The following is a 25,634-nucleotide window of genomic DNA, read 5'->3' as shown; positions in this document are numbered from 1 at the left end:
AGGCAGGGAGGTTGCCCTGTTCCGGACTCCTACCCAGAGGTCCCTCTAAGAACTCCAATTCTACAGCTCAAAGAATGGCATATTAATGGCCACCAAAATGCAAGAACCAGGAACACAGGCCTCTTTAAGCCACAACTTGAGGCCTGTGTAGATTAAAAGGTACTGCCTGTGGGGACTAGTAGTGCATATTAGCACCTGCCGGTCCCCACGTGGCAGTATAGATCCTGGAGACTGGGCTCGCCTGAAGACTGGGTGCTTTTGTACTCAAAGCAAACAATGAAGTCCAATCATGGAAAAAACAAAAACAAAAAACTGTGTCTTTGTTGTTGTTACTTAGAGCTTAAAATCATCTTTTGGGGAATTTATTTACTCAATAAATATTTTTTAAGCCTACATATGACTGGAATTGTGCTTAGACCCTGCAGGGGTTCAAGAAGAAATAAAGTGTGCTCTCTGACCTTTGTCCAGGCCCAGAGCCAGGGCTGAGTCAAGAAAAAGAGGCTTGCAATCTCCCATTCCTGCCCTCTTCCTCCTTTGCTCCCCAGAGGGCAGCTCCATGGCCAGCTGGCTAAGTTTTACATTCTGGGCTTGAGCAAAAGCTTTTCATCTCTGAATGTTTCCCCTCATGTGGCTAAGTGGGACATCTTGGAGGCAGGGGCCATAATAGCCAGCTCACAGAGATTTGTTTCTGCATCCTATGCCTCTCTGTTTCCAAGAAGATGCAGAGGGAGTATCCAAGATAACAGAAAGGGGCCCTAGGAGCTGGGTCCGTGTCCACCCTCACCGTTCTGTGCCTCTCTCCTTTTCGGTCTAAGTATGCCCGGATAGTGGCCAGTCCAGCGTACTCCCCTTGGGCTCCGCTGCAAAGACAAGAAAAGAAGCATTAGGGCTGTGGTCCTTTGCTTTCATTTACTTGTTCAATATCTTTGGGGCACAGGCCACACACATTCACCAGTGTGTGAAGCACTGTCACCTTCCTGGAGAAAGCCAATGCTCATCTGGGGTCTCTGTATGAGTCAAAAGGTCCTGAACAACCAAAGGAACAACATTTGGTCTGCCCGCTAAAGCTTGTCCACACCTACGCAAAGGTGGACCTCTCAGCCCAGGACCCTGTCCTGAAAGAACTGTTGATTATGGAATGACTTTAAATTATACCAAAATAAACATTGAAATAAAAGGAACCACCATTTACCTAACATTCAAATTTAAAACGGCTTGTAGTCAATTTTGTGTGTGTATGACACTGGGGTCTCAACCCAAGGTTGTTCTACTTCTGAGGTATACCTCCAGTGCTATTTTATTTCTTTATTTTGGTGGTACTGGGGTTCCTAGAAGCCCTTCTACCTCCGGGCTACACTCCCAGACCTACTTTTATATTTTTATTTAGAAACAGGGTCTCTTAAGCCAGAGAGGCTGGCTTTGAACCTGTGCTATCCTCCTGTCTCCGCCTCCCAAGTGTGCGCCACCACGCCCGGCTCCCAGCCCTATTTTATATTTTGTATTTTTATTTGGAAACAGGGTCTTTCTTGCTAAGCTGCTGAGGACTTGACTTCAACCCTGCAATGTTCCTATATTGGCCTCCCAAGGACTAGGATTACAGGTATGCACCACCAAGCTTGGCCTGATTTATGGTGAATTTTGTTTTCTTTTGCGGGTTTGGGGATGGAACCCAGGGGCATTCAACCTCCAAGAAACAACCCTTGCCCTATTTTTTATTCTTTATTTTGAAGCCGGATATCACTGAGTTGCAGAGGGCCTCACTAAGTAGCTGAGGCTGTCCATGAACCACGATCCTCCAGTCTCAGCCTCCCTCCCAAATGCTGGGATTACAAGCATGCGCCACCATGCCCGGCTGAATTTTGTTTTCAACTATGCCCCTTGCTAACCCCCTTCATGCTGAACTAGGTCATTTGAAGAAAAGCTCAGGCATATTTTATCAGTTAGAACTTTAATATGTATCTTTCAAAGGGAAGAATTATTTTTTCAAATGAAAAGAGTAACAGAATGAGCAATCATGTCCTCATATTATCGAATATTGATTCAGGGGCCAGGTTATCCCCGGAGGAACTATGTACTTTTAACGTGGTGCCATTCCCCTCGGTCTTGGGATTGGTTTTCCCAGGTTGCACATGGAGATGGCTGCTGGAGGCTGGCCAAACTCATCTCAAAACCCTTGCACTTTTAGAACACACTTAGTGACTAACACCCCAGTGAGTGGCATTGAGTCATCTGTAGACTGTTATTTAATGGTCTCAGAGCCCCGTGGAGCAGGGAAAGGGAAGTGAGTAATGGACTTTTTAGTCCCATTCGAAATGTTTATGTCCTCCAATGCACATTCCCAGGGTGTATGTGAAGAAACGGAGTGCAATCTGCCTGAAGGCTGGCAGGGACAGATGGACACTGCCATGTGGAAATGGCCTGCCTCAAGGAGCCACTGGCTCCTGTGCGATCAGAGCTGCTACTCTGAGTACTCTCACTCCTGAGGATGGAGAGTCTTGAGAGTAATGATTTACCTCCATAGTGCCTCATCTGCTTGCTTGCATGAACTAGGAGGTTTAGCTAGTGGCAAAAATAAAAATAAAAAATAAAAGAGGGGGAGAGGAGAGGAAAAGACCCGCAATACCTAGTTCCTCACCCCCTGCACTGAATCAACCTCACCACTGTCTACTGTATTCCAGGAAGAAAAACAAAGACCACTCTTCTCTTTTTCTGAAAAATAAGTGCTAACCCATTTGATGCTTTTTATTCTTGAGAACCAAAAAAATCACTACTTAGTCTCTCTGCACTTCTGTGTCCTTATCTGTAAAATGGACATAACATTGCCTGTTTCATAGGGTAGATGTGGTGAGCAGTGATAGCCTACTTTTCAGCCAACTCCTACCAACTCTTCACTAGCTCTCTGCAAAGCCTTTCCGAGAGCCACCAATCCAGCCCCTTGCCAGGCCTATAACCCCCCCAACACACACACACGGGTCCTGAGGTCTCTGTGTACCCATGTCTTCTCCTATGCTCCAGCCACACAGGCCTTCTTCCTTCCCTCAAATATATCAAGCCAATTCCTACACTAGGGTTTAGCACCAGACTTTCCTTCTGCTGGGAAAGCCCTTCCTTTAGATCCTCATGTATCTGGTTTTTTTTCTCAATATTTATTTATTTTTTGTTTTTATTATATATATATAACATATATTTATAAACTTACATATACTATATATTTATATATAATTTTATATATTTGTAAATTTATATAACATATATTTATAATATATATTTATTATATATTATATATATAAAATATATATATTTTTTGTAGGTCTGGGGATGGAACCCAGGGGCATTCGACTTCCAAGCTACACCCCCAGCCCTATTTTTTATTCTTTATTTTGAAGCAGGGTCTCACTAAGCTGCAAAGGGCCTCACTAAGTAGCTGAGGCTGTCGGCAAACAGCGATCCTCCAGTCTCAGCCTCCCAAATGCTGGGATTACACGCGTGCACCACCACACCCGGCTCTCCTCAATATTTAGGCCTCAGCTCAAATGCCACTTCTTCACAGAGGCTTTCACTGAAGGCAAGAATCTTGACTGCTTTTTCGTAATCGTATCCTCTATGCCAAAAAACACTGACATAAAGAATGTTCAATAAATATTGATTGAACATGGGCATGGTGGCACACACCTGTAATCCCAGTACCTGGGAGACTGAGATAGGAGGATCACAGGTTTGAGGCCAGCTTCAGCAACTTTGCAAAACCCTGTTTTATAAAACAGGGCTGGAGGTATAAAAGCCCCTAGGTATCAATCAGTACCACAGGAAAACACACACACACACACACACACACACACACACACACACACACAAAAATACTGACTGATCAAATGAATGACTCTCTAATGTACTCCTAGAGCATTTCCCTCCACATCTGATCTGGCAATACCAACTCAGACAGCTATAGTATGTAAAAAAATTATTACAGATCTCACACTTTGCATGCTTGTCCTATCTCAATTTAAAAAATTAAAAATTAAAAGTGTCAGCTTTGAAAATAGGAGTGAAAGCCGGGCGTGGTAGCACACACTTGTAATCCCAGCACTTGGGAAGCTGAGACAGGAGGATCGCAGGTTCGACGTCAGCCTCAGCTACTTAGTGAGGCCCTTTGCAATTAATAAGACCCTGTTTCAAAATAAAGAATAAAAAATTGGCTAGGGGATGAGTTATGTAAGCTCTCCTACTGAAATGTACAGAACTTTTCTAGATGAAGAAGCTCTACAATGAATGTTTAGAAAACTACAATGAATGTTCCAAATTCAATTCCACCCTTCATTCAGTCAATTAACATGGATGCCATCCTTGCCCCTACAGGAAGGGTCCTCAACAAATGTATCTTATATTTACCCTTATGTTTTTCTCGTGACTTTATCTTGTTTCACTGTAAGACCAATCAAGGTATAGACTTAGGATGAAAGAAGTTTGAAGCTATGAGCCAGAAGTCCAAGAGGAAGGCAAAATGCTAAAAACGTGTCTGGGAATGTTGGGGGATTTTTGCCTTAGCTACTCACTTAAAATCAGCTACATTTCAACTAAAAAGATAGTGCAAATAAGTTGAAATCCCACACAAGGCTTAACTACCAGGAAATAATATTAAAATAAGAGGAATTATTACTGCCATCTATTGGTGGAAAATATAAAAATAGCTACTCATCTGCCTAACCCAGATGGAGAGACCATCAAAAAACTACTACATGTGGTAGAGAAGCTAGGACAGTGGGTTTCTGACATCCACTTACAATGTTAACACTCTACAGCTAGAAGGCAGCTCACAGGGAGGATGAGCGTAAATGGTCTTAGAAAATCAGGCCCCGGGCGTGGTGGCGCACGCTTGTAATCCCTGCGCTTGGGAGGCTGAGACAGGAGGATCGCCAGGTTCGAAGCCAGTCTCAGCTACTTAGTGAGGCTCTCTGCAATTTAGTGAGACCCTGTTTCCAAATAAAATATAAGAAAATCAGGCCCTCAATGGACACGGTAGTGCATGCCTGTAATCCAAGTACATGGAAGGCTGACACAGGAGAATTGCAGGTTCAGGGCCAACTTCAATAAAATAGTGAAAAATATAAATAATAATAAATAGCAAAAATAACAACTTAGCAAGACCTTGTTTCAAAATTAATAAATAAAAAGGACTGGGATGTATCTCATAGGCAGTATGAGCATAGGTTCAGTCTCTAGTACCAAAGAAAAAAAAGAAAAAGAAAATCAGGTCTTCCCATGTGTGACATTCACTCAGGCTGAAAAAATGAGCTATTATATTTTACTATTTATTGCAGAAAGATAGAAAACAGACAACTTCTTCCAAAACCCAGATTCATTCTACAGAGCATTCATGAGAAATTCAATAGATTAGGAGAAACTAGACAACCATAAGTACCAGAACCTGCAAGGTAAAAATAAATTAGAGCCGATGAGATGTGACTGTTCTGTGATCACTAAAACCTGGTATCAGTATTTGCATATCATCACAGGTCTAGAAGTTCAGGGCAGCTGGTCAATGTGAATTCTGCAAAAAATTTAAAAGCTTTTTAAAGTAAAAAATAAATTTTAGATGGCATGGAAGAGACAGGGTAAGAGTTCAAAAGACCTAAAAAGTTAGCTGTATATAGTGGTGCATGCCTGTACGCTTGGTACTTGGAAAGCAGAGACAAGAGGATTGCCGGTTCAAGACCAGCGTCAGCAACTTAGTGAGGCCCTCTGCAAATTAGTGAGACCCTGTTTCAAAAAAAATAATAATAATAATAATAATAATAAGCTGGGCATGGTGGCACATGCTTGTAATCCCAGCAATTGGGAGGCTGAGATAGGAGGATTACGCAGGTTCGAAGTCAGCCTCAGCTCCTTAGGTCCTTTGCAACTCAGTGAGACCCTATTTCAAAATAAAGAATAAAAAAAATAGGGCTGGGGATGTCGCTCAGATGTAGAATGTCCCTGGGTTCCATCCCCAGTACCGTAAAAAAATAAAATAAAATAAAATAATAATAATAATAATAATAATAATAATAATAACAACAATAATAAAATAAAAATAGAAAAATAGAAAAACAAAAAGTAGGGCTGGGGTATACCCCAGAGATAGAATGCCCCTGGGTTCAATTTCCAGTACTGCATATAATTTTATATGTATATAAAATACAAGCACAATCTCAAGGGACACATGAAAGCTTCTGCTACATTTTCAGAAATATGAGTGCAGATAATATGTCTAGCTACCATGAAGAAAGAACATGGCCTACTCTTCCTGATGATTTTATTCTGAATAGTCAAGGCCATGACTTTGAGGTAGAAAGCAAAGCACTATTCAAGCAGAAAAAAAAATTTAAAAACACCTTATTGTACCTAAAGAACATGGTGGCTTGTCTGGACATGGCAGTACACATCTATAATTCCAGTGACTTGGGAGGCTGAGGCAGGAGGATTGCAGATTCAAGACCAGCCTGAGCAAATTAGCGAGACCCTGTAACAAAATAAAATAAAAAGGGCTGGGGATGCCAGGCGTGGTGGTGCACGCTTGTAATCCCAGTACTTGGGAGGCTGAGGACAAGAAAGATCAAAGGTTTGAGGACAGTCTCAGCAAGTTGTGAGACTTTGATACCCTGTTTCAAAATAAAAATAAAAAGTAGGGCTAGGGGTGTAGCTCAGAGGTAGAATGTCCTTGGGTTCCATCCCCAGTAACACCAAAAAAGAGGGGCTGGGATGTAGCTCAGTGGTAGAGGGCTTGCCTAATATGTGTGAAGCTCTGGGTTCAATTCCCAGTAAAACACACACACACACAGTTTGTTAATGTGTCCTAAAGAAAAGATCTTGCTATGGGTTCTAATAATTTTTAAAAATTGGTACTAGGTAAGTAAGATACAGACAGACAGACAGACAGACAGACACACACACACACACACACACACACACACAATTACTAAATTATCAAATATCTAGATTTACCACTTATTTTGTTTTAATTTTCTCTAGACATTCTGAAAATCATTTCTTAGTTTGTATATACCATTATAGTTTGTGCTCTCAGTTTATGCTCACAAGAAATCTCTTAAGTTTCCTTTGGGTCTATTTTACTTTGAATATATTTGAACTTCCTAACGAGCTGCTTATGTATGTACGTATGCATGTATGTTTGTATGTATATACATATGTATTTATACTCAGGATTGGGTCCAGGGCCTTGTACATTCTAGGTATCTCCAGCCCCTTTTATTCTTTAAGACAGTCTTGCTAGGGTGTTGAGGCTGGCCTCAAACTTGCAATCTTTCTACCTCAGCCTCCCAAGTAGCAGGAATTACATGTGTGTACCACTGCATTCAATTTATGGTATGCTTTTTAAAAACTATTTTACTATATTTGGGCATTGAAAAACAATGTAAATATGAAGTGAATTTTTTTGTTACTGGGAATTGAATTTAGAGAGATATATACACGGGGATGTAGAGCCTTTAAGTGACCTTAAAATTGGGAGAGGACTCTCCTTTGGTGTGGGTCTAAGGAAGAGGCAGGGTGCTATGTTCCCCCTGGAAATAGAGAGGGACCAGACATTTTGTTACTACCCACTGATAGAATGTGTACATTCAGACCTAGACCCAGCCCATAGGATACTCCAGCTGGACTTCCTGCATCTGAGGGCTTGGTCTAAGGAATGGGGAGTGGGGAGGGAGTTAGCATTCTTCCACAGTGGGGAAGTGACACGGTGACTCTTCCCCTGGCATGAATCCATTGGTTCTCTGATGCCAGCCTTTCCAGTCTGGCTCACTTCTGGAGCCCAGTTGTGCACCACCCGATACCTTCCCCATAGATAACTTTTCTGCTTAACTTAGTCCAAGACATTTTCTGTGGCTGATAATCAAGACCCCTTCAATGATGGGTATTATTAAAACTCCTACAATGCAAGTATGTTAAAGCCACGCATTCCAAGGCAGATCTAAGAGGCCAAAGGAGGCCATCCTGGAGTTTCTCATCTCTAATACCAAAGCCCTTGTTGATATTCTGCTCCTTTGAAAAGCTACTGGGTTCCAAGTAAATTGCTCCTCTGGATCATAGTCCCCTCATCTGTCACATGCAGATGCTACTAATTCACAGGTAAACTTTACACTTTTATTATAAAAATAATACATTTAGCTGGGCATGGCGGGACATGCCTATAATCCCAGTACCTAGGAGGCTGAGACAGGAGGATCGCAGGTTCAAGGTCAGCCTCGGTAAGTAGTGCGACTCTCAGTAACCTACTAAGACCTTGTTTCAAAACAAAACATAAAGAGTTTGGGATGTAGCTCAGAGTTAAAATGCCACTGGGCTCAATCCCCAGTATCACAAACAACAACAACAACAACAACAACAACAACAACAACAATAATAATAAATTTATGTAATTTTTAAAATCCATGCAAGCCGGGCGTGGTGGCACACGCTTGTAATCCCAGCACTTGGGAGGCTGAGACAGGAGGATCGCACAGGTTCCAAGCCAGCCTCAGCTACTTAGTGAGGCTCTCAGCAACTTAGTGAGACCCTGTTTCCAAATAAAGCATAAAATAGGTCTGGGAGTATAGACCAGAGGTAGAAAAGCCCCTGGATTCTATCCCCAGTAACACACACACACACACACACACACACACACACATACCCCGAAACCCATGCAGAAGGGTATGAAACTTAAGATGAGAGACAGACAGACACACTGCATACCCATTCTGTTCAGTTTCACTCCTCAGAAATAAACAGATAATTTCTTATGACAGGTAATAGCTTGGAACTGGTGATCTTTGAGGCCAAAATCCTTTCATCCAGACTCTCCTTTACTTTAAAAATACCTCCATCAAGTGGTCAGAAACAAAAATGATACACATAAATATTATCTAAGAACCCTATCTTAGAGCCGGGCGTGGTGGCGCATGCTTGTAATCCCAGTGCTTGGGAGGCTGAGACAGGAGGATGGCACAGGTTCGAAGCCAGTCTCAGCTACTTAGTGAGACCGTTTAAAAAAAAAAAAAGTATAAAATAGGTCTGAGAGTATAGCCCAGAGGTAGAAAAGCCCCTGGGTTCCACTCCAGTACCACACACACACACAAAAAAAAATAACTAAGTAAAAAAAAAAAAAAGAAAGAAAGGGAGAACTCAATGCAGTTTGTGGCAATGTCAGAAGACTATTCCCAAGAGAAAAAGGTAAAAACTGGCACTGATGTGTGTGTGTGTATGTGTGAGTGTGTATGTGTATGTGTTACTATAGATTGAGCCCAAGGGTGTTCTACCTCTGAGCTACATCCCAGCACTATTTATTTATTTATTTTATTTATTTATTTATTTATTTATTTATTTATTTATTTATTTATTTTTGGTACAGGAAGTGGAACCCAGGGGCTTTTCTACCTCCGGGCTATACTCCCAGACCTATTTTATACTTTATTTGGAAGCAGGATCTCACTAAGTTGCTGAGAACCTAAGTAGCTGAGGCTGGCTTCGAACCTGTGCGATCCTTCTGTCTCAGCCTCCCAAGCACTGGGATTACAAGCGTGCGCCACCACACCTGGCTTATTTTTCATTTTGAAACAGGGTCTTGCTAAGTTTCTGCACACTGGCCTTGAACCTGAAATTCTCCTTTCTCAGCTTCCCAAGTATCGGGATTACAGGTATGTACCATGGCACAGGCTCATAATTATAATAGTCATAAAATTACTCTCCAAGGTGACACTGAAGATGTGATCCTATTTTATCACTAGAGGGCAAGGTTTCTTCATTTTCAACATTTAATAAATACATTATTTTTTTAAGCTGAATGATGAAGTTTCAATGAAAGCATACAACAGCTTGACTTTCATGGTATCAATTCCTTCCTATTCATGAAATGAGAGTTTGAAAGGCTGTTAAAAGCACTGTGTCCTCTCATGTGCCCTATGCCCTCTTCCCACAGAGTTTGTATTTTATAGGGTACATTGTTTTTACAAAGTGCATGGCTTTGCTATATAACATCAGTTAGTGGTATGGCCAGAAGGTCCGAAGTGGCCGATGTTATCAAAAGGGAGGCAGGGTTTGGTTCTACCTGATTAAGAGATGATTGCTCTCTGTGTCAGACAGACAGACAGTAAATATCTCATTGGGGGGAAATTGTTTGTTTTCATTATTTTTAAATAGAAATCGTGTATTACCAACCAGCTCCCTGGTGATAGCCATGCTGGGGCTACTGGTAGAGAACAGCGCTTTGAGCATCAGGAGGCTGAGAATCTAGGGCTGACATACCATGATTATTCTTCTGAAAACACCAGATGGTACCTCTCACACTGATCACTGTGCCTCTTCTCACACTGTGCCTCTTCTCCAATCTCAGAATTGCTTGGTTGCTTCTTAAAATAAAGATTCTTAGTCCTAACCCCTGGAGATTATTGTCAGTGAGTACGGAGTAGGACCCATAAATTTGTATCTTTAACAAGTTCCAAAGATTTTGCTGAAGGGTCCTACTTTATGCAAATCATTGTTCTTCCAAATTTTTACTTCATAGATTAAAAAAGTGAGATCAGAAGAAGAGAAAAGGCCCTTTCCCAGTTAGAGAACCAGAGCAGGACCCAAGTTTTCCTGGCCCTATCTGATGGAGACATTGACACTTGTTAGAACCTACCGTGTGTGCTGGAGTCTCTAATTTTAGGTGGAATCACTGACAGGTGGTGTTGCTAGTTTCCAAAGAAGGACATAACAAACCATTCTCCTAACATTTGGACCCCTCCCACATTCAATACGGGTCGCCCTGGGACTCCTCTAACAGAATGCTCTGAAAGTGATACTCTGTGACCTTGGCGGGTGGACCAGAAGTGGTCTGCAGCTTCTGCATGCTTCACTTTGTAACCTTTCATTCTGAACCCAGACATCATGCAGTAAGGAGGCTCAAGGACCAACAGGGAGAGGACAATAAGGCCCTGGTCAACAACCTCACTTGCTCTCTCAGCCAGCAAACCATCACCAACTTCTCAGCTATGTGAATGAGGTCACCTTGGACCTTTTAGCCATAACACCCAGGAGAATGGAACTGTCCAGTCAACTAACAGAAAGATGCAAAAGAATAAACTGCAATGGCTAACAAACAAGAAGAAAAGAAATCTCATTACCTGTTAGGTTGGAAAGAGATTTGGTCATAACCTGTGAGTTCACACAAATCCTTCTCAAGCTCTCGGAAAAGTTGCTGGTATCCTTGGGCTTGGTCCAGAGGCACAAAGGGGTGGATGTTCGCAAATTCCTTCCATGTGATGGGCTAAAGAACAAGAAGGGAGGAAAAAAATGTGCATGTAGATGTTATAATTTTGCAATAACTTTAAGGATGATGATCACAGTATCTAATACCAAGCATGCCTCCCATGTCCCCAGTGCTTAGTTATATTAATTCATTAGGTCTCACCACGATCTGATAAGAGTTAGTGCTACTGCTGTCTTCATTGGACAAGGGCTGTGCACAAAGGGAACTTATACAGAAATGTTTTTCTACTGTTTCAGGAACAAAAAGGCCTCCAAATAGATTTATATCCATGAAACCTGATGAGTTTATTCAAACACTCAAAATACACATATATTACTCTCTCTTCAATTAGCAGAACAAGCCATAGAAAAAAGCAAATAGAAAATGGCCCTCTTAGCTGGGCGTGGTGGCACACCCTTGTAATCCTCGTGCTTTGGGAGGCGGAGACAGGAGGATTGAGCTGGTTCGAAGCCAGCCTTGCTGGCTTAAGAGACCCTGTTTTTAAAAAAAAAAGGTCTGAAGGCCGGGCTTGGTGGCGCACGCTTGTAATCCCCGCGCTTGGGAGGCAGAGACAGGAGGATCGCGCAGGTTCGGAGCCAGCCGCGCGCGCTGGCTTAGGAGACCCTGTTTCCAAATAAAAATGTAAAAATAGGTCTGGGAGTGTAGCCCGGAGGTAGAAGGGCTTCCAGGAACCCCAGTACCACAAAAAAAAAAAGTCTGGGAGTGTAGCCCGGAGGTAGAAGGGTTTCCAGGAACCCCAGTACCACCACCACCACCACCCCCAAAAAAAAGAGAAAAGAGAAGGGCCCTCTTATAATATAAAGTTATTTTCTTTGCTTGATTTGATTTGTCACATCAGAATAATCCTAAAAAATAAAAGGAATAGAGGCATGTGTGGTGGCGCACGCTTGTAATCCCAGCGCTTGGGAGGCTGCAACAGGAGGATGACACAGGTTAGAAGCCAGCCTCAGCTACTTAGTGAGACCCTGTTTCCAAATAAAGTATAAAATGGGTCTGGGAGTATAGCCGGAGGTAGAAAAGCTCCTAGGTTCCACCCTCAGTGCCACAAAAATAAAATAAAATAAAATAAAATAAAATAAAATAAAATAAATAAATGAAATAAATTGCTGCTGGACATGTGGTACATGCCTGTAATCCCAGTACTTGGGATGCTGAGAAAAGAGGATCACAGGTTCAAGGAAAGCCTCAGCAATACAGGGAGACTCTCAACAACCTAGTTTCAAAACAAAAAAACCCTGTTTCAAAACAAAAAACCCTGTTTCAAAACAAAAAAATAAAATCGAGTTGGGGATGTAACTCAGAGGTAGAGTGTCCCTGGGTTCAATCCCCAATACCATCTAGACACAAATTTTTTTTAAGTAAAAAAAAGTAAAGGAAAGCTGGGCGTGGTGGCGCATGCTTGTAATTCCAGCATTCGGGAGGCTGAGACCAGAGGATCACCGTTCACAAACAGCCTCAGCTACTTAGTGAGGCCCTCTGCAACTTAGTGAGGCCCTCTGCAACTTAGTGAGGCCCTCTGCAGCTTAGTGAGACCCTGTTTCAAAATAAAGAATAAAAAATAGGGCAGGGGGTGTAGCTCAGAGATCGAATGCCCCTGGGTTCCATCCCCAGACCCACTAAATAAATAAATAAATAAATAAATAAATAAATAAATAAATAATAGGAATAAGTTACCTTTGCTAAAAAGGGTTTTGGCCTAATAGAGATATTTGTCAACTATAAAACCAGATTACACAAATCTTCTGTTGACTTAAGGAATAAATTTAAACCCCAAATCCATATTTTGATGTCACAGTGCATGAATTTCTAGAATGAAGACTTAAAAGTTCATAATTCTACCTAAGATTAACAACTACAAGTTGATGAAGGTTTTTTGTTATAATATATATATTATAAAATATATATATGTCTTTTTGTTTTTTTGTGTGGTACTGGGATTCCTGGAAACCCTTCTACCTCAGGGCTACACTCCCAGACCTACTTTTTATATTTTTATTTGGAAACAGGGTCTCTTAAGCCAGTGAGGCTGGCTTCGAACCTGCACGATCCTCCTGTCTCCGCCTCCCAAGCGCAGGGATTACAAGCCTGCACCACCACGCCCAGCATTATAATACATTTTTAAAAAGGAAGGATAGGAAGGTATAAATACATCCAATTATTTTAATTGTGAGAAATAGTTTTACATTGCTGGGCATGATGATGCACACCTGTAGTCATACCTACTCGAGAGGCTGAGGCAGAAGGATTGCATGAACCCATGAGTTTAAAACCAGCCTGAGCAACACAGCAAGACCCCATCTCAATAATAATAATAATAAAATAGTATGTGCAAAGCCCTGGGTTCCATTTCCCACCGCCACTAAAAGAAAAGGAAAGAACAAAAAAGCAATTTTACCCAAATATTTCACTGATCAAGTTGTGCTAAGTACCAGAGTTTCTTCCAAGACTGGTGAACAGCAAGGTAAGGTATTATTAGTTATTAGGCTGCAGTCCTAGTAGCTTTCTCTAGATATCAATTTCTGTACAAGTTGGAAAACTGCCCCAGTAAGTACCCTCTTAATAGCCGTGACGTACTTACTTTGAGTTCAGATGCACTATTAAGCTTCATGGTACAGGATCCCTTTAAAAAGACATCCAAATTATATCACATTAGTGATTTCCTACAGTCTATCTGCCAACCCTCCTATGTTCTCACAGGGGCGCCCCTTTTCCCCTCTTGCAGTGTATTAGATATGACTCAGACAACTGGGTACAGTGGCACACACTTATCATCCCAGGACTTGGGAGGCTGAGACAGGAGGATCACAGGTTCGCGGCAAGCCTCAGCTACTTAGTGAGGCCCTCCTCAACTTAGTGACATCCAGTTTCAAAATAAAGGCTAAAAAATAGTGCTGGGGGTGGAGCTTGGAGGTAAAATGCCCTGGCTTCCATTCCCAATATGGCATGCATATATATATATATATATATATATATATATATATATATATATATATATATATATATATATATATATATGACCCAGAGATGGCAGATGAGGGCAGGCAAGAGGTAAGAAGGAAGGCACAGACAACTACCAGCGGGATCATGCTGTGAACAAGCGAAATGTCTCTGTTCTCAAGTTTCTTCATGTACCGGACAATATTTGTTTCGGAGTGATAACTGTGAACACAAAACACATGGTGAAGGCAATAACATCACGAGTCTTAACTGCTGAAAGAAAAGGCACCCTGGGATCTACTTCAAAATATGGAGCCATTTTGGCCAGGAGCAATAGGTCAGCTATATAACAGAGGGAAGGAAACTGTGGACCTCAGAGCTTGGCTGACACAAGAATGTTCCTGTGGGCGTGAGAGGAAGGTTGGGTCTCCAGAGAAGAGGATGTGCTTTTCCTGAGTGGGAACTTTGGCCTGGCAACTCTACCTCCAAAGACCTCCTCCCCCGACAGTAACTGAGCAGGACCACCAGGAGATAAGGTGGTCCTGGCACAGGTCAGGAACGGGATCCTTGTGGTACTAATTCTTAGCGGCCATGGTTGAGCCATGATAACCCAGACCATGTTGGGGTCAGCCTTAGAAGCAGCTCCGCCCTGAGCCCCCGAGCCTATGGCTCTGACATTAGACACAGTGGTCACCCAAGCCACACAAACCTGTTGAACACCTGATGTGTGAGGAACGGGCTAGTCCTCTTGAACGCAGACCCTGGAATCCCTCTCCTTTCCTCTCCCATGCTTTCCGCTACCAGCTCCTGCATGAAGAGACCACAGAAGCTAAAGGGCAGGGGCCGTGGCTGGAAGCACCTGGGGACATCAGGCTTCCAGGCGGCAGAGGCACAAAACAAGCAAAAGTAAACGAGGTCAGACATTTATAGGCCAGAACTATCAAACTCTTTATTTATTTATTTTTTTGTGTGGTACTGGGGGTGGAACCCAGGGGCTTTTCTACCTCCGGGCTATACTCCCAGACCTATTTTATACTTTATTTGGAAAAAGGGTCTCACTAAGTTGCTGAGAGCCTCACTAAGTAGCTGAAGCTGGCTCCAAATCTGTGCAATCCTCCTGTCTCAGCCTCCCAAGTGCTGGGATTACGAGCGTGCCACCACACCCGGCGAACTATCAAACTCTTATAGGACAAATCCGCATAACCTTGGGCTTGGCAATAGTTTCTTAAATATGACACCAAGAGCCAGCCAGGCATGACGAGTGCACTTGTAATCCCAACATTCGGGAAGCTGAGACCAGAGAATTGTGCTTTGCGGACAGCCTCAGCTACTTAGGTCCTCCGCAACTTAGTGAGACCCTGTTTCAAAATAAAGAATAAAAAAAAAAAATACACCAAAGAATGAGCAGCAATAACAACAAAAAATAAACATACTAGATTTTAGTAAAATTAAAAACATTTGGGCTGAGTGTGTAGCTCAGTAATAGAATGCTTATTTGCCACATGTAAGGTTCTGGATTTGATTCTTTAAGCCACACACACACACACACAAATTAAAAACAAGCTAGGCATGGTGGCACATACCTATAATACCTGTACTTGGGAGGCTAACTCAGGAGGATCAAGGTTGAAGGCTAGCCTCAGCAACTTAGCGAGGCCCTCAGCAACTTAGGGAGACTGTGCTTCAAAATAATAATAATAATAATAATAATGATGATGATGATGATGATGATGATAGGGCTGGGAGTGAGGTTCAGAGGTAGAGTGCCTCTGAGTTCAATTACCACTATATCCTCAGGTCCTAGCATAGTACCTGTCATATATGAGGTCCTCAATAACTATTTATAAATGAATATCTTAACTTTCCCAGAATTGACATAAACCAAGATGTCAATGTCATGAATCTTTGTAGTAGGAACAGTATCAATTAAACCCGATTAAGAACCTTGAGTCATGAAGGTGCACAGTTGTAATCCCAGTATTTGAGGTGAGGCAGGAGGACTGAAGGTTCAAGGCCAGCTCAGCAACTCAGTGAGGTCCAAAATAAAATAAGGCTGGGGTGTACCTCTGAGGTAGACTGTCCCTTGGTTCCGTCCATAGTCAGTCAGACACACACACACACACACACACACACACACACACACACACACACACACACACTCTTCCTGACTAGCCAGGCTGTGCATTTCTGGAAGGGACTCAACAACAATAACCATCTGCTGTCAGCAGTCACAGGAGCAAAGGACAGTCAGCAACATAGCTCTACTAGTAAACCACCCAGTGTCCCCCTCAGGCCCTCACTCTCAGGCCCCCCAAAGGCAAAGCCGTCTCTCACACTGCTGGCCATTACGAGAAAGGCACGTTTTTATTGTACTTACTGCAGATGACTCACAGCCAAATATCCACAACAAGTCATCTAGATCTTTTTCATTGACTGTTTCATCAAGAGAAATACCAAGCTACAGAAAGAAAAATGAAAAGGAGAACATTAGCTCTAAACTCCAGGATCAGTAGAGGAGCCAGAAGAAGAGCAAAGGTGCTGGACAAAATTCTGTCATTCTCAAATATCAGGGTATTATTATATCCCAGGTCCGAGTCATGAGAAGGTGGAGAGTTTTGCAAGCCACTGTGGATTCTAATGGTCAATGGCTGTGGCTATTAATACTAGAACTAAAACCTGCTGAGACTTTTGTCCCCTTAACTTACTTTATAATTTAGCAGAGCCTTTACCTTGAACCATCCATATGAAAACACACAGACTAAGAAAGCTGTAGATGAATTGTTCTTTATTTGAAAAGGTCCAATTTCCAAATAGGAAATTAAAATTGTTACAAAAAACAGACTCAAGCCGGGCATGGTGGTACGCGCTTGTAACTCCAGCATTTGGGAGGCTGAGACAGGAGGATCGCGGTTCACAAACAGCCTCAGCTACTGCTTAGTGAGGCCCTTTGCAACTAAGTGAGACCATCTCTAGTACTGCAGAGAGAGAGAGAGAGAGAGAGAGAGAGAGAGAGAGACAGACTGACTCTCTCAATAGTTTTTTTAAATAAAGCTTCTTCTTTTTTTTTTTTTTTTTGCAGTACCGGGGATTGAACCCAGGGACATACTACCTCTGACCTATACCCTGAGCCTTATTTTTTATTCTTTATTTTGAAACAAGGTCTCACTAAGTTGCCGAGGGACTCACTAAGTAGCTGAGGCTGGCTGTGAACCTGTGATCCTCCAGTCTCAGCTTCCCAAGTACTGGGATTACAAGCGTGCACCAACACACCTGGCTAAAAGAGAAGCTTTTAATGAGAAAAGTCATGAAAACTTAAAGAACTGGTAAAAAATAGTGAAATTTTGACTTACTGTGCCATCCTCAAAGAGCCGAAAATTAATTTGCCGCTGAGCCGCCCTGGCCAAGACCTCTTTCACTGAGCAGCCACACTGAACCTTCAAAGTGTCAAAGAACAGGTCGTGCTGGAGTTGATGCCCTGCTCGCTTGAGACCTACACAAGACAGGAGAGCAACCAATCCCTAACACAGCAACCTAGGCCTCAGCCACGAACATCGCAGAGAGAAAATGAGGGAACGTCTACACGAGGCTGTTCCTTGACTTGGCCAATGTGTTGGTGGCTGCTTTAAATTAGTGATTACCATGCTATATAAAATGATAAAATACTTATTTAAAAGGAAGAAAAACCATCATCATCACCAGATATAAGTACTTCTTACATTTTGGTAAATATTCCTCCAGAAATGGTGTGTATGTGTGAATGTATAAGAAAGAGACAGACAGACACATAGACAGACATCAGGTATGTATGTGTGTTATACTTTTTATAACTAAAATGTCACAAACATCTTTGCTTTTCTATAGGTCAATATCTACCATTATTTTCTTTTTTTTTTCCTCTTGTTACTGGGGATTAAACCCAGAGGCATTCTATCTTTGAGCTACACTCCCAGCCTGATTTTATTTCTTACTTAGAAACAGGGTTTTACTAGGTTGCTAGGAGTGTTAGTGCTTGCGTAGGTTGTCCTTGAACCTGTCTCACTCAGTCCCCCAAGTACTGGGGTTACAGGTGTGCGCCACCACACCTGGCCTTCCGCCATTATTTTCAATAGCTTTATGATAGCCAAACATACAAATATACCATAATTTAATCACTTGTTACATTTAGGCTGTTTCTTTTCTTTTCTTTTCTTTTTTTTTTTTGCGGGTTTGGGGATGGAACCCAGAGGCATTTGACCTCCAGGCTACACCCCCTGCCCAATTTTTTATTGTTTATTTTGAACCAAGGTCTCACTGAGTTGCGGAGAGCCTCACTAAGTAGCTGAGGCTGTCCGCGAACCATGATCCTCCAGTCTCAGCCTCCCGAATGCTGGGATTATTACAAGTGTGTGCCACCACGCCCAGCTCATTTAGGCTGTTTCTAAGACCAGGTTATTGTAGAGTATTTTAATGGACTTTCTTATAGCTGGGTGTGGTGGCACATACCTATAATTTACCTAGTACTTGGGAGGCTGAGACAGGAGGATCTAAGGTTCCAGGACAGTCTCAGCAAGTAGTAATATTTTCATTAACCTACCTAGAGAGACCTGACCTTGTTCATAATAAAATAAAATAGGGCTGGGGATATAACTCGGAAGTAGAATGCCACTGGGTTCAATCCCCAGTGACACACACACACACACACACATACACACACATACACATACACACATCAATGGACATTCTTTACATACTTCTTTGATTATTTCATATGTATATATTTTCCCAGGAATAAAATATAAAATATCAGATCAATCATAGGCACATTCATTCATTCATTCATTCGTGTGTGTGTGTGTGTGTGTGTGTGTGTGTGTGTGTGTGTGTGTTACCAGGGATTGAACCCAGAGGCATTCTACCTCTAGGCTACATCCCTAGCCCTATTCTTTATTCTTTTTTTTTTTTGCAGAACTGGGGATGGAACCTAGGGGCATTCTACCTCTGAGCGACACTCCCAGCCCTATTTTTATTCTTTATTTTGAAACAGGGTCTCACTGAGTTGCAAAGGGCCTCACTAAATAGCTGAGGTTGTGTGCAAACCCAAATGTGCCACCAGGCCTGGCTTCTTTTTTTAAAACAAAAAAACCCCCAACAAACAAACAAACAAACAACAACAACAACAAAAAAAAAAACAGGGTCTCAGCCAGGCATAGTGGCACAAGCTTGTAATCCCAGCATTTGGGAGGCTGAGACAGGAGGATCAGTTTGTGGACATCCCCAGCTATTTAGTGAGGCCCTTTACAACTTAGTGAGACTCTTTCAAAATAAAGAATAAAAAATAGGGCCAGGGATGTAGTTCGAAGGTAGAATGCCCCTGGGTTCCATCCCCACTACTGTAATAAGTAAGTAAGTAAGTAAGTAAGTAAATAAATAAATAAATAAATAAATAAATAAAAACAGGGTTTCTCTAAGTTGTAGAGTAGCTGAGGCTGGCTGAGAACCCAAAATCCTCCTGTCTTTGCCTCTCAAGTACCAAGATTACAAGTATGCACTACCAGGCCCAGCTTATAGGCACATTTTTAAAAGCTTTTTTACATAGTGTTTAAGTATCATCCATAAAAGTCATACCAATATAGTATCAGTATGCATTGTTTTTTTTTTGTTGTTTTTTTTTTGTGGTACTGAGATTGCTGAGAATCTCACAATACTGTTGAGGCTGTCATCAAATTTGTGATCCTCCTGTCTTAGCCTCTCAAGTACTTGGGATATCAGACAAGCACCACCCTGCCTGGCTCTTAGCATGCTTCTTAATCTTTGCTAATCTGAGGGGAAAATACTATTTTCTTGTTTTAATTTATATTTCTTTGATTAGTAATGAGTTCAAATTTTATATGTCCATTCAGCCATTTATTTTATTCTTCTATATTACCCTTAATGTACTTTGCTCATTTTTCCATCAGAGTGTTCATCCTTTTTGTGTTTAGGGTGGGAAAAGAGCACTATATAAGTTAAAAATATTAATACTCATTCTACTGTAAATGTTGAAAATATTTTTCCCACTTTCTCATTTGACTTTTAATTTTGTATTCTATATGAGACATACTCCAAGTTTTCAATTTTACTTACTCAAATGTATCAGTGTTGCGATACCCCCAATTTTAGAACAGATAATCAACTCACCTTCGGACAAAATCAAAGTGGCGTTGTGTACCCTCCTAGCAATTCGCTTCAGTCCATGGGAACCATGGTAAATCGCAAACATGGCAGCCATATTTGCCAAGAGGGCCTAAAAGGATTAAAAAAAATTTTAAAGAATCATGTGCAAAATGTAATGGAAGATGATTAACAAGAGGGAGAGATTACATGAATTGGGATGCCAAAATTGAAAACGGGGACAAAGCAAAATGGTCAGTTTTTCCTGCATTCTCTACAATAGTTGGAGACCATTTATAACCTTCCTGACTACCTAAACACAACATCTAAGACATTCTAAAATCACTATAACAATCATGTCACCTACGAAGGGGAGGCATCAAAAAGTAGTATTCAGCTGGGAATGGTGGTGTATGCTGGTAATCCCAGTACTTGGGAGGCTGAGATAGGAGGATCACAGGTTCGTGGCCAGCCTCAGCTACTTGGTGAGGCCCTCCACAACTTAGTGAGACCTGTTTCAAAATAAAGAATAAAAAAATAGAGCTGGCAGTGTAGCTTGGAGGTACAATGCGCCCTGGGTTCAATCCCAGGTATTGCAGAAGAAAAAAAAAGCAGTATTAAGTGTTGGAAGACAGATGAGCAAGAAAGACTTCAGAGGGGGAAAAAAAAAAGAGCTGAGAATTTTATACTGAATCAAACAGCTCTTCAATAATGAAAGCAGCAAGTAATTTTCAAACTCAAAAACTCAGGGAAGACAGTGTGGTGGTACATGCCTATAATCCCAGTACTTGGAAGACTGAGAAAAAAGGATCACAGTTTTCATGAGGCCAGCCTCAGCAACTTAGAAAGACCTTCAGCAACTTAGTGAGGCCCTGTTTCAAAATAAAATAGGGCTCGAGGGTAGCTTGGAAAAGAATGCCCCTTGTTTGTTTGTTGTTGTTGTTGTTTTTGTTTTTTTTTTTTGTTTTTTTTTGGTGGTACTGGGGTTCCTGGAAGCCCTTCTACCTCTGGGCTACACTCGCAGACCTATTTTTACATTTTTATTTGGAAACAGGGTCTCCTAAGCCAGCGTGTGTGGCTGGCTTCGAACCTGCGCGATCCTCCTGTCTCTGCCTCCCAAGCGCGGGGATTACAAGCGTGCGCCACCACGCCCGGCATGCCCCTTGTTTTAATCCCTAGTATAAAAAAAAAAAAAGAGAAGGAAGGAAGGAAGGAAAGAAGGAAGAGAGGGAGGGAGGGAATAAATCACAACTCAGGACTATAATTCTCCCACAGCCTTAAACAGAACAAGAAGTTGAATTTCACACAATCAAGAGATGAATGGAGCTGGAAGTGTAGCTCAGTGGTAAAGCATGTGCTTATATGCACAGGGTTCTGTGTTCAATCTCCAGCTTCTTATAAAAGAAATTAATGAATAATTTGTGGCAATGTGAGAAGAAAGAAAATAAAACCAAAATGAATTGGAAGGAGACATACTAGATGACCTGATGACAGTAAGGCCACTTTCTCAAGTAAAGATATCTCTCTGGACTACTGGATTGAGGTTTCAGAAAAATATTCACCTTGAAGTATATGTTCTAGTGTTAAAGAAAATGAATAGTATTGGAACCTTTTTGAGAAAAGGGACCAAACTCCTTCTGTGAAGGGCTACTGCATGTGGAAAAGGAAAGTCTTACTGGGGATGGGAGAAAGAGAAAAAGATGCCTGGGAGTCAAGCAAGGTGACACACACTTGTAATCCCAGTACTTGAGAGGCTGAGACAGGAGGATCACAGGTTCACAGCCAGCCTCAGCTGCTTAGTGAGACCCTCCGCAACTTAGTGAGACCCTGTTTCAGAATAAAGAATAAAAAATCGGGCCAGGGGTGTAGCTCAGAAGTAGAATGTCCCTGGGTTCAATCCCCAGTACCACACACACACACACAAAAAGATGTCTGGGTGAGACACTAAAATGAGTGGCCTCTTAAGGGAAAGTGATAGAGGCCCACCCTCTATCACTAAGAATAACCTCTTGGTCATTCTTCACTTGATTTTTCACCCTAGAACCTGCCAAGAGCAGCATCCCAATAACCCACTTCCACCCCAGGTAATTGGTCCAAATTCAAGTCTCATTCTGCCTGCCCACCTGGTCAATCTGTCCTCCCCGGTCCCTCCCATCTCATTAGTGCAGCAGCATGATCTCTAGTGCACTAGGTCAGCAGTTCAAGGTCAGCAGCTCAAGCTTTGCCTTCATGGCCACCCAGTGCCAGGTTGGGAAGGGGCATTTCACAAAATAGACACTGTACTCCGCCGAGAAACATGATGCTTTAAAGCTCAATAATGTTCAATATGGGATCTATTTCATTTAAGTATACCTTTTTCTCAGCTAAACTGCGAGAAGTAATCTCTAATGGGGACGTTGCAAAACAAGAAACCGTTTCCAAAAGATGCATAAAGGAAAGTTAGCAGTCAGTAAAGAAAACTTGAAAGAAAAGAAGACATCGGAGAACACAGAAATAGACTTTCTTGGACTAAAAGTCCTGGAAAAAAAACATAGACAAGGCTGTGGATGCCATAAAACAATCAGAAATAAATACAGAAGCACCACAACATTTTACTGCTATGAAGAAGACCAGTCCAAAGAATCCATGGCATCCTGTGCATAAACACTCAGATACGCTGCTAGTAAATAGAACCCGAGGCCTGATAGTCATAGGATGCTCTGCAAGCCTCCATCACATCTGCCTTGGAGAGGCTGGTTCATGTCGCTTTTTAATCTAGAAATAATTCTTTCCACAATCAGAAAACTATATGACTGAATAACTATGTTAATGAGTAACAAATTGATAAGAAGTAGAAAATCATTTTTAAAAATCTTTGAAATGGGCTGGGGGTAAAGCTCAGTGGTACAACACTTGCCTACCATATGTGAGGCCCTGGGTTCAATCCTCAGCCCTGAAAAAGTAATAATTGTTATTATTATTAAATTCAAATGCTTTAATTAGAAAACAAAGACCTTTGAAAATCATTAGAATACCAAAGGAAAAAAAGATCAGAGAAACAAAGAAACCAAAAAAATTCAAATTTCTTTGATAAATCAAACAAACTTAAAAATAAAACCAAGTCAGGCGTGGTGGTGCACACTGGCAATTCTAGTACTTGGGAGGCCAAGACAGGAGGATCACACGTTCACAGCCAGCCTTACTACTTAGTGAGGTCCTCCACAACTTAGTGAGACCCTGTTTCAAAATAAAGAACAAAAAATTGGGCTTGGGGCTGTAGCTTAGAGGTAGAGTGTCCCTGGGTTCAATCCTCAGTATAAATAAAATAAATATGTAATTATATAAATAGATAAATAAAACCAAGGTGTTTAAAGAAAGGCAGCATGTGATGATAAGAAGATATACATTGAGCTAGGCGTGGTGGCACACATTTGTAATCCCAGTACTTGGGAGGCTGAGACAGGAGATCACAGGTTCATGGCTAGGCTCAGCTATTTACTGAGGCCCTCCTCAACTTAGTGAGACCCTGTTTCAAAAAAAAGAATAAAAAATAGGGCTGGGGGTATAGCTCGGAGGTGGAATGTTCCTGGGTTCAATCCCCAGTATCATAAAATAAATAAAATAAAATAAAATGGTGGCACACATGTAATCTTGGTACTTGAGAAACTAAGACAGGAGGATCACAGATTTGAGGACAGCCTCAGTAAACAGCAAAATGCTCATTAACTTAGCAAGATTCTGTTTCCAAATAAAAAATAAAATAGGGCTGGGGGTAGAGCACAGAGGTAGAATGCCTGGGTTTATTCCACAGTACCACAAAAGTAAGTAAGTAAACACACACACACACACACACACACACACACACACACACACACACAAAGGGACAAAAGGCTGGGGGTATAGATCCGAAGTAGAATTCCCCTGGGTTTAATACCTAGTACTACATAAACACACAAGCAAGTTAAACGTAAAATTTTCATATGAGCCAGTAATTCCTCTCCTAGGTATATATCCAAAAGAACTATAAACATTTTTGCACAAAAGTTTGCACAGAAATGCTCATGGGAACCTTACTTATAATGTCCCTAAGTAGAAACAACACAACTATCCATAAGTTGAATTGTAGAATATCCATACACTGGATATTCTGTCATTAAAAAGAATACAAAACCAATTCAAGCTGCAATGTGGACTGAATCTTGAAAACATGCAAAGTGAAAGCACAAAAGGCCATATGCATTACGATCTCGTATGTATGTATCCAGGGTCATCAAATTCATAGCAAGAGAAAGCAGATTAGTGTTTAGTGGTTACCAGGGGCTGTGTGAACGATATGGCTGGGGAATGATTGCTTGCTTAATAACAATAGGGGTTTTCTAGGTTTTTGTGTGTGTTTTATTTGTGGTACTAGGGATGGAACCCAGAGCATTCTACCTCTGATATACACCCCCAGCCCTATTTTTCTGTTCTTTAATTTGAAACAGGGTCTCACAAAGTTGCAGAGGGCCTCACTAAGTAGCTGAGGCTGACTGAAAACCTGAAATCCTCCTGTCTCAGCCTCCCAAGTACTGGGATTACAATCATGCACCACCACACCTGGCCCAGAACAGGGTTTCTTTGGGGGATGGTTAAAAAATGTTCTAAAATTAAGTAGTGGTAATAGTTGCATAACTCTGTGAATATACAAAAAAAAAAAATTGAACTGTATACTCTATAAGTAAATCCTTTTTTTTTTTGGTTTTTTTTAAATTTATTTTTTATTGGTGCAATGTATTCATACATCATAGTGGTATAAAGAAAATACTTTTGTAGACATACATGCACATCTCACCCAGTTAGCCCCTACCACGATCCCCACCCCATTCCCTCCCCATCCCTCCTTCCCACGCTTGGCTTAATGGTTGACATCTAGTATTATAGCAATTTATACAATATTAACATTGATAATCTCACATAACAGTTTCATTTGTCTGGTACCAAACTTTTGATGACTTAAAGATAACATTTCAATATTTCTTTTTGCTTTCTTTCTTACCAGAGAATATTTTTTTCTTTTTTTTTTTTTAGGTGAAACTATCATACATTTATTTATTTATTTTTCAGAAAAAATCTATTCTGTATAAGTAAATTCTGTATTGAGTTGTAGCTCAATAAAAAAGCTGGTAAATTCCTCAATACACCTATCTTTGAAAAAGCTAAAGAAAGAACTACTTACTGTGGTTGAAGGTAAGAATTCAGGTATCTATAATCTCAAAAGTCTATAGAAAAAAAATATTTTTTGTGGTACCAAGGATGGAACCCAGGGGCA

The 25,634-nt window shown here is 41.3% G+C and overlaps 1 protein-coding gene across 1 annotated transcript in view; it reads right to left on the bottom strand.

The window, feature by feature from the left end:
* The window catches only part of GLDC (glycine decarboxylase), a gene marked incomplete at both ends in the record, with an annotated part of 75,865 nt that overhangs the window by 35,015 nt on the left and 15,216 nt on the right, over window positions 1-25,634 (bottom strand). Inside the window, 7 exons of the mRNA XM_080708982.1 lie at window positions 785-860; window positions 11,136-11,278; window positions 14,356-14,440; window positions 14,928-15,025; window positions 16,596-16,676; window positions 17,569-17,708; window positions 20,375-20,480. Of these exons, the coding sequence (XP_080565108.1) occupies window positions 785-860; window positions 11,136-11,278; window positions 14,356-14,440; window positions 14,928-15,025; window positions 16,596-16,676; window positions 17,569-17,708; window positions 20,375-20,480 (729 nt within the window). The remainder of the gene's footprint in view (window positions 1-784; window positions 861-11,135; window positions 11,279-14,355; window positions 14,441-14,927; window positions 15,026-16,595; window positions 16,677-17,568; window positions 17,709-20,374; window positions 20,481-25,634) is intronic.

Source organism: Muscardinus avellanarius (genome assembly GCF_963383645.1).
Source record: "Muscardinus avellanarius genome assembly, chromosome: 13".
Taxonomy (NCBI): domain Eukaryota; kingdom Metazoa; phylum Chordata; class Mammalia; order Rodentia; family Gliridae; genus Muscardinus; species Muscardinus avellanarius.
The sequence above is the reverse complement of the archived record's forward strand: the minus strand, read 5'-3'. Positions and strand labels throughout refer to the sequence as shown.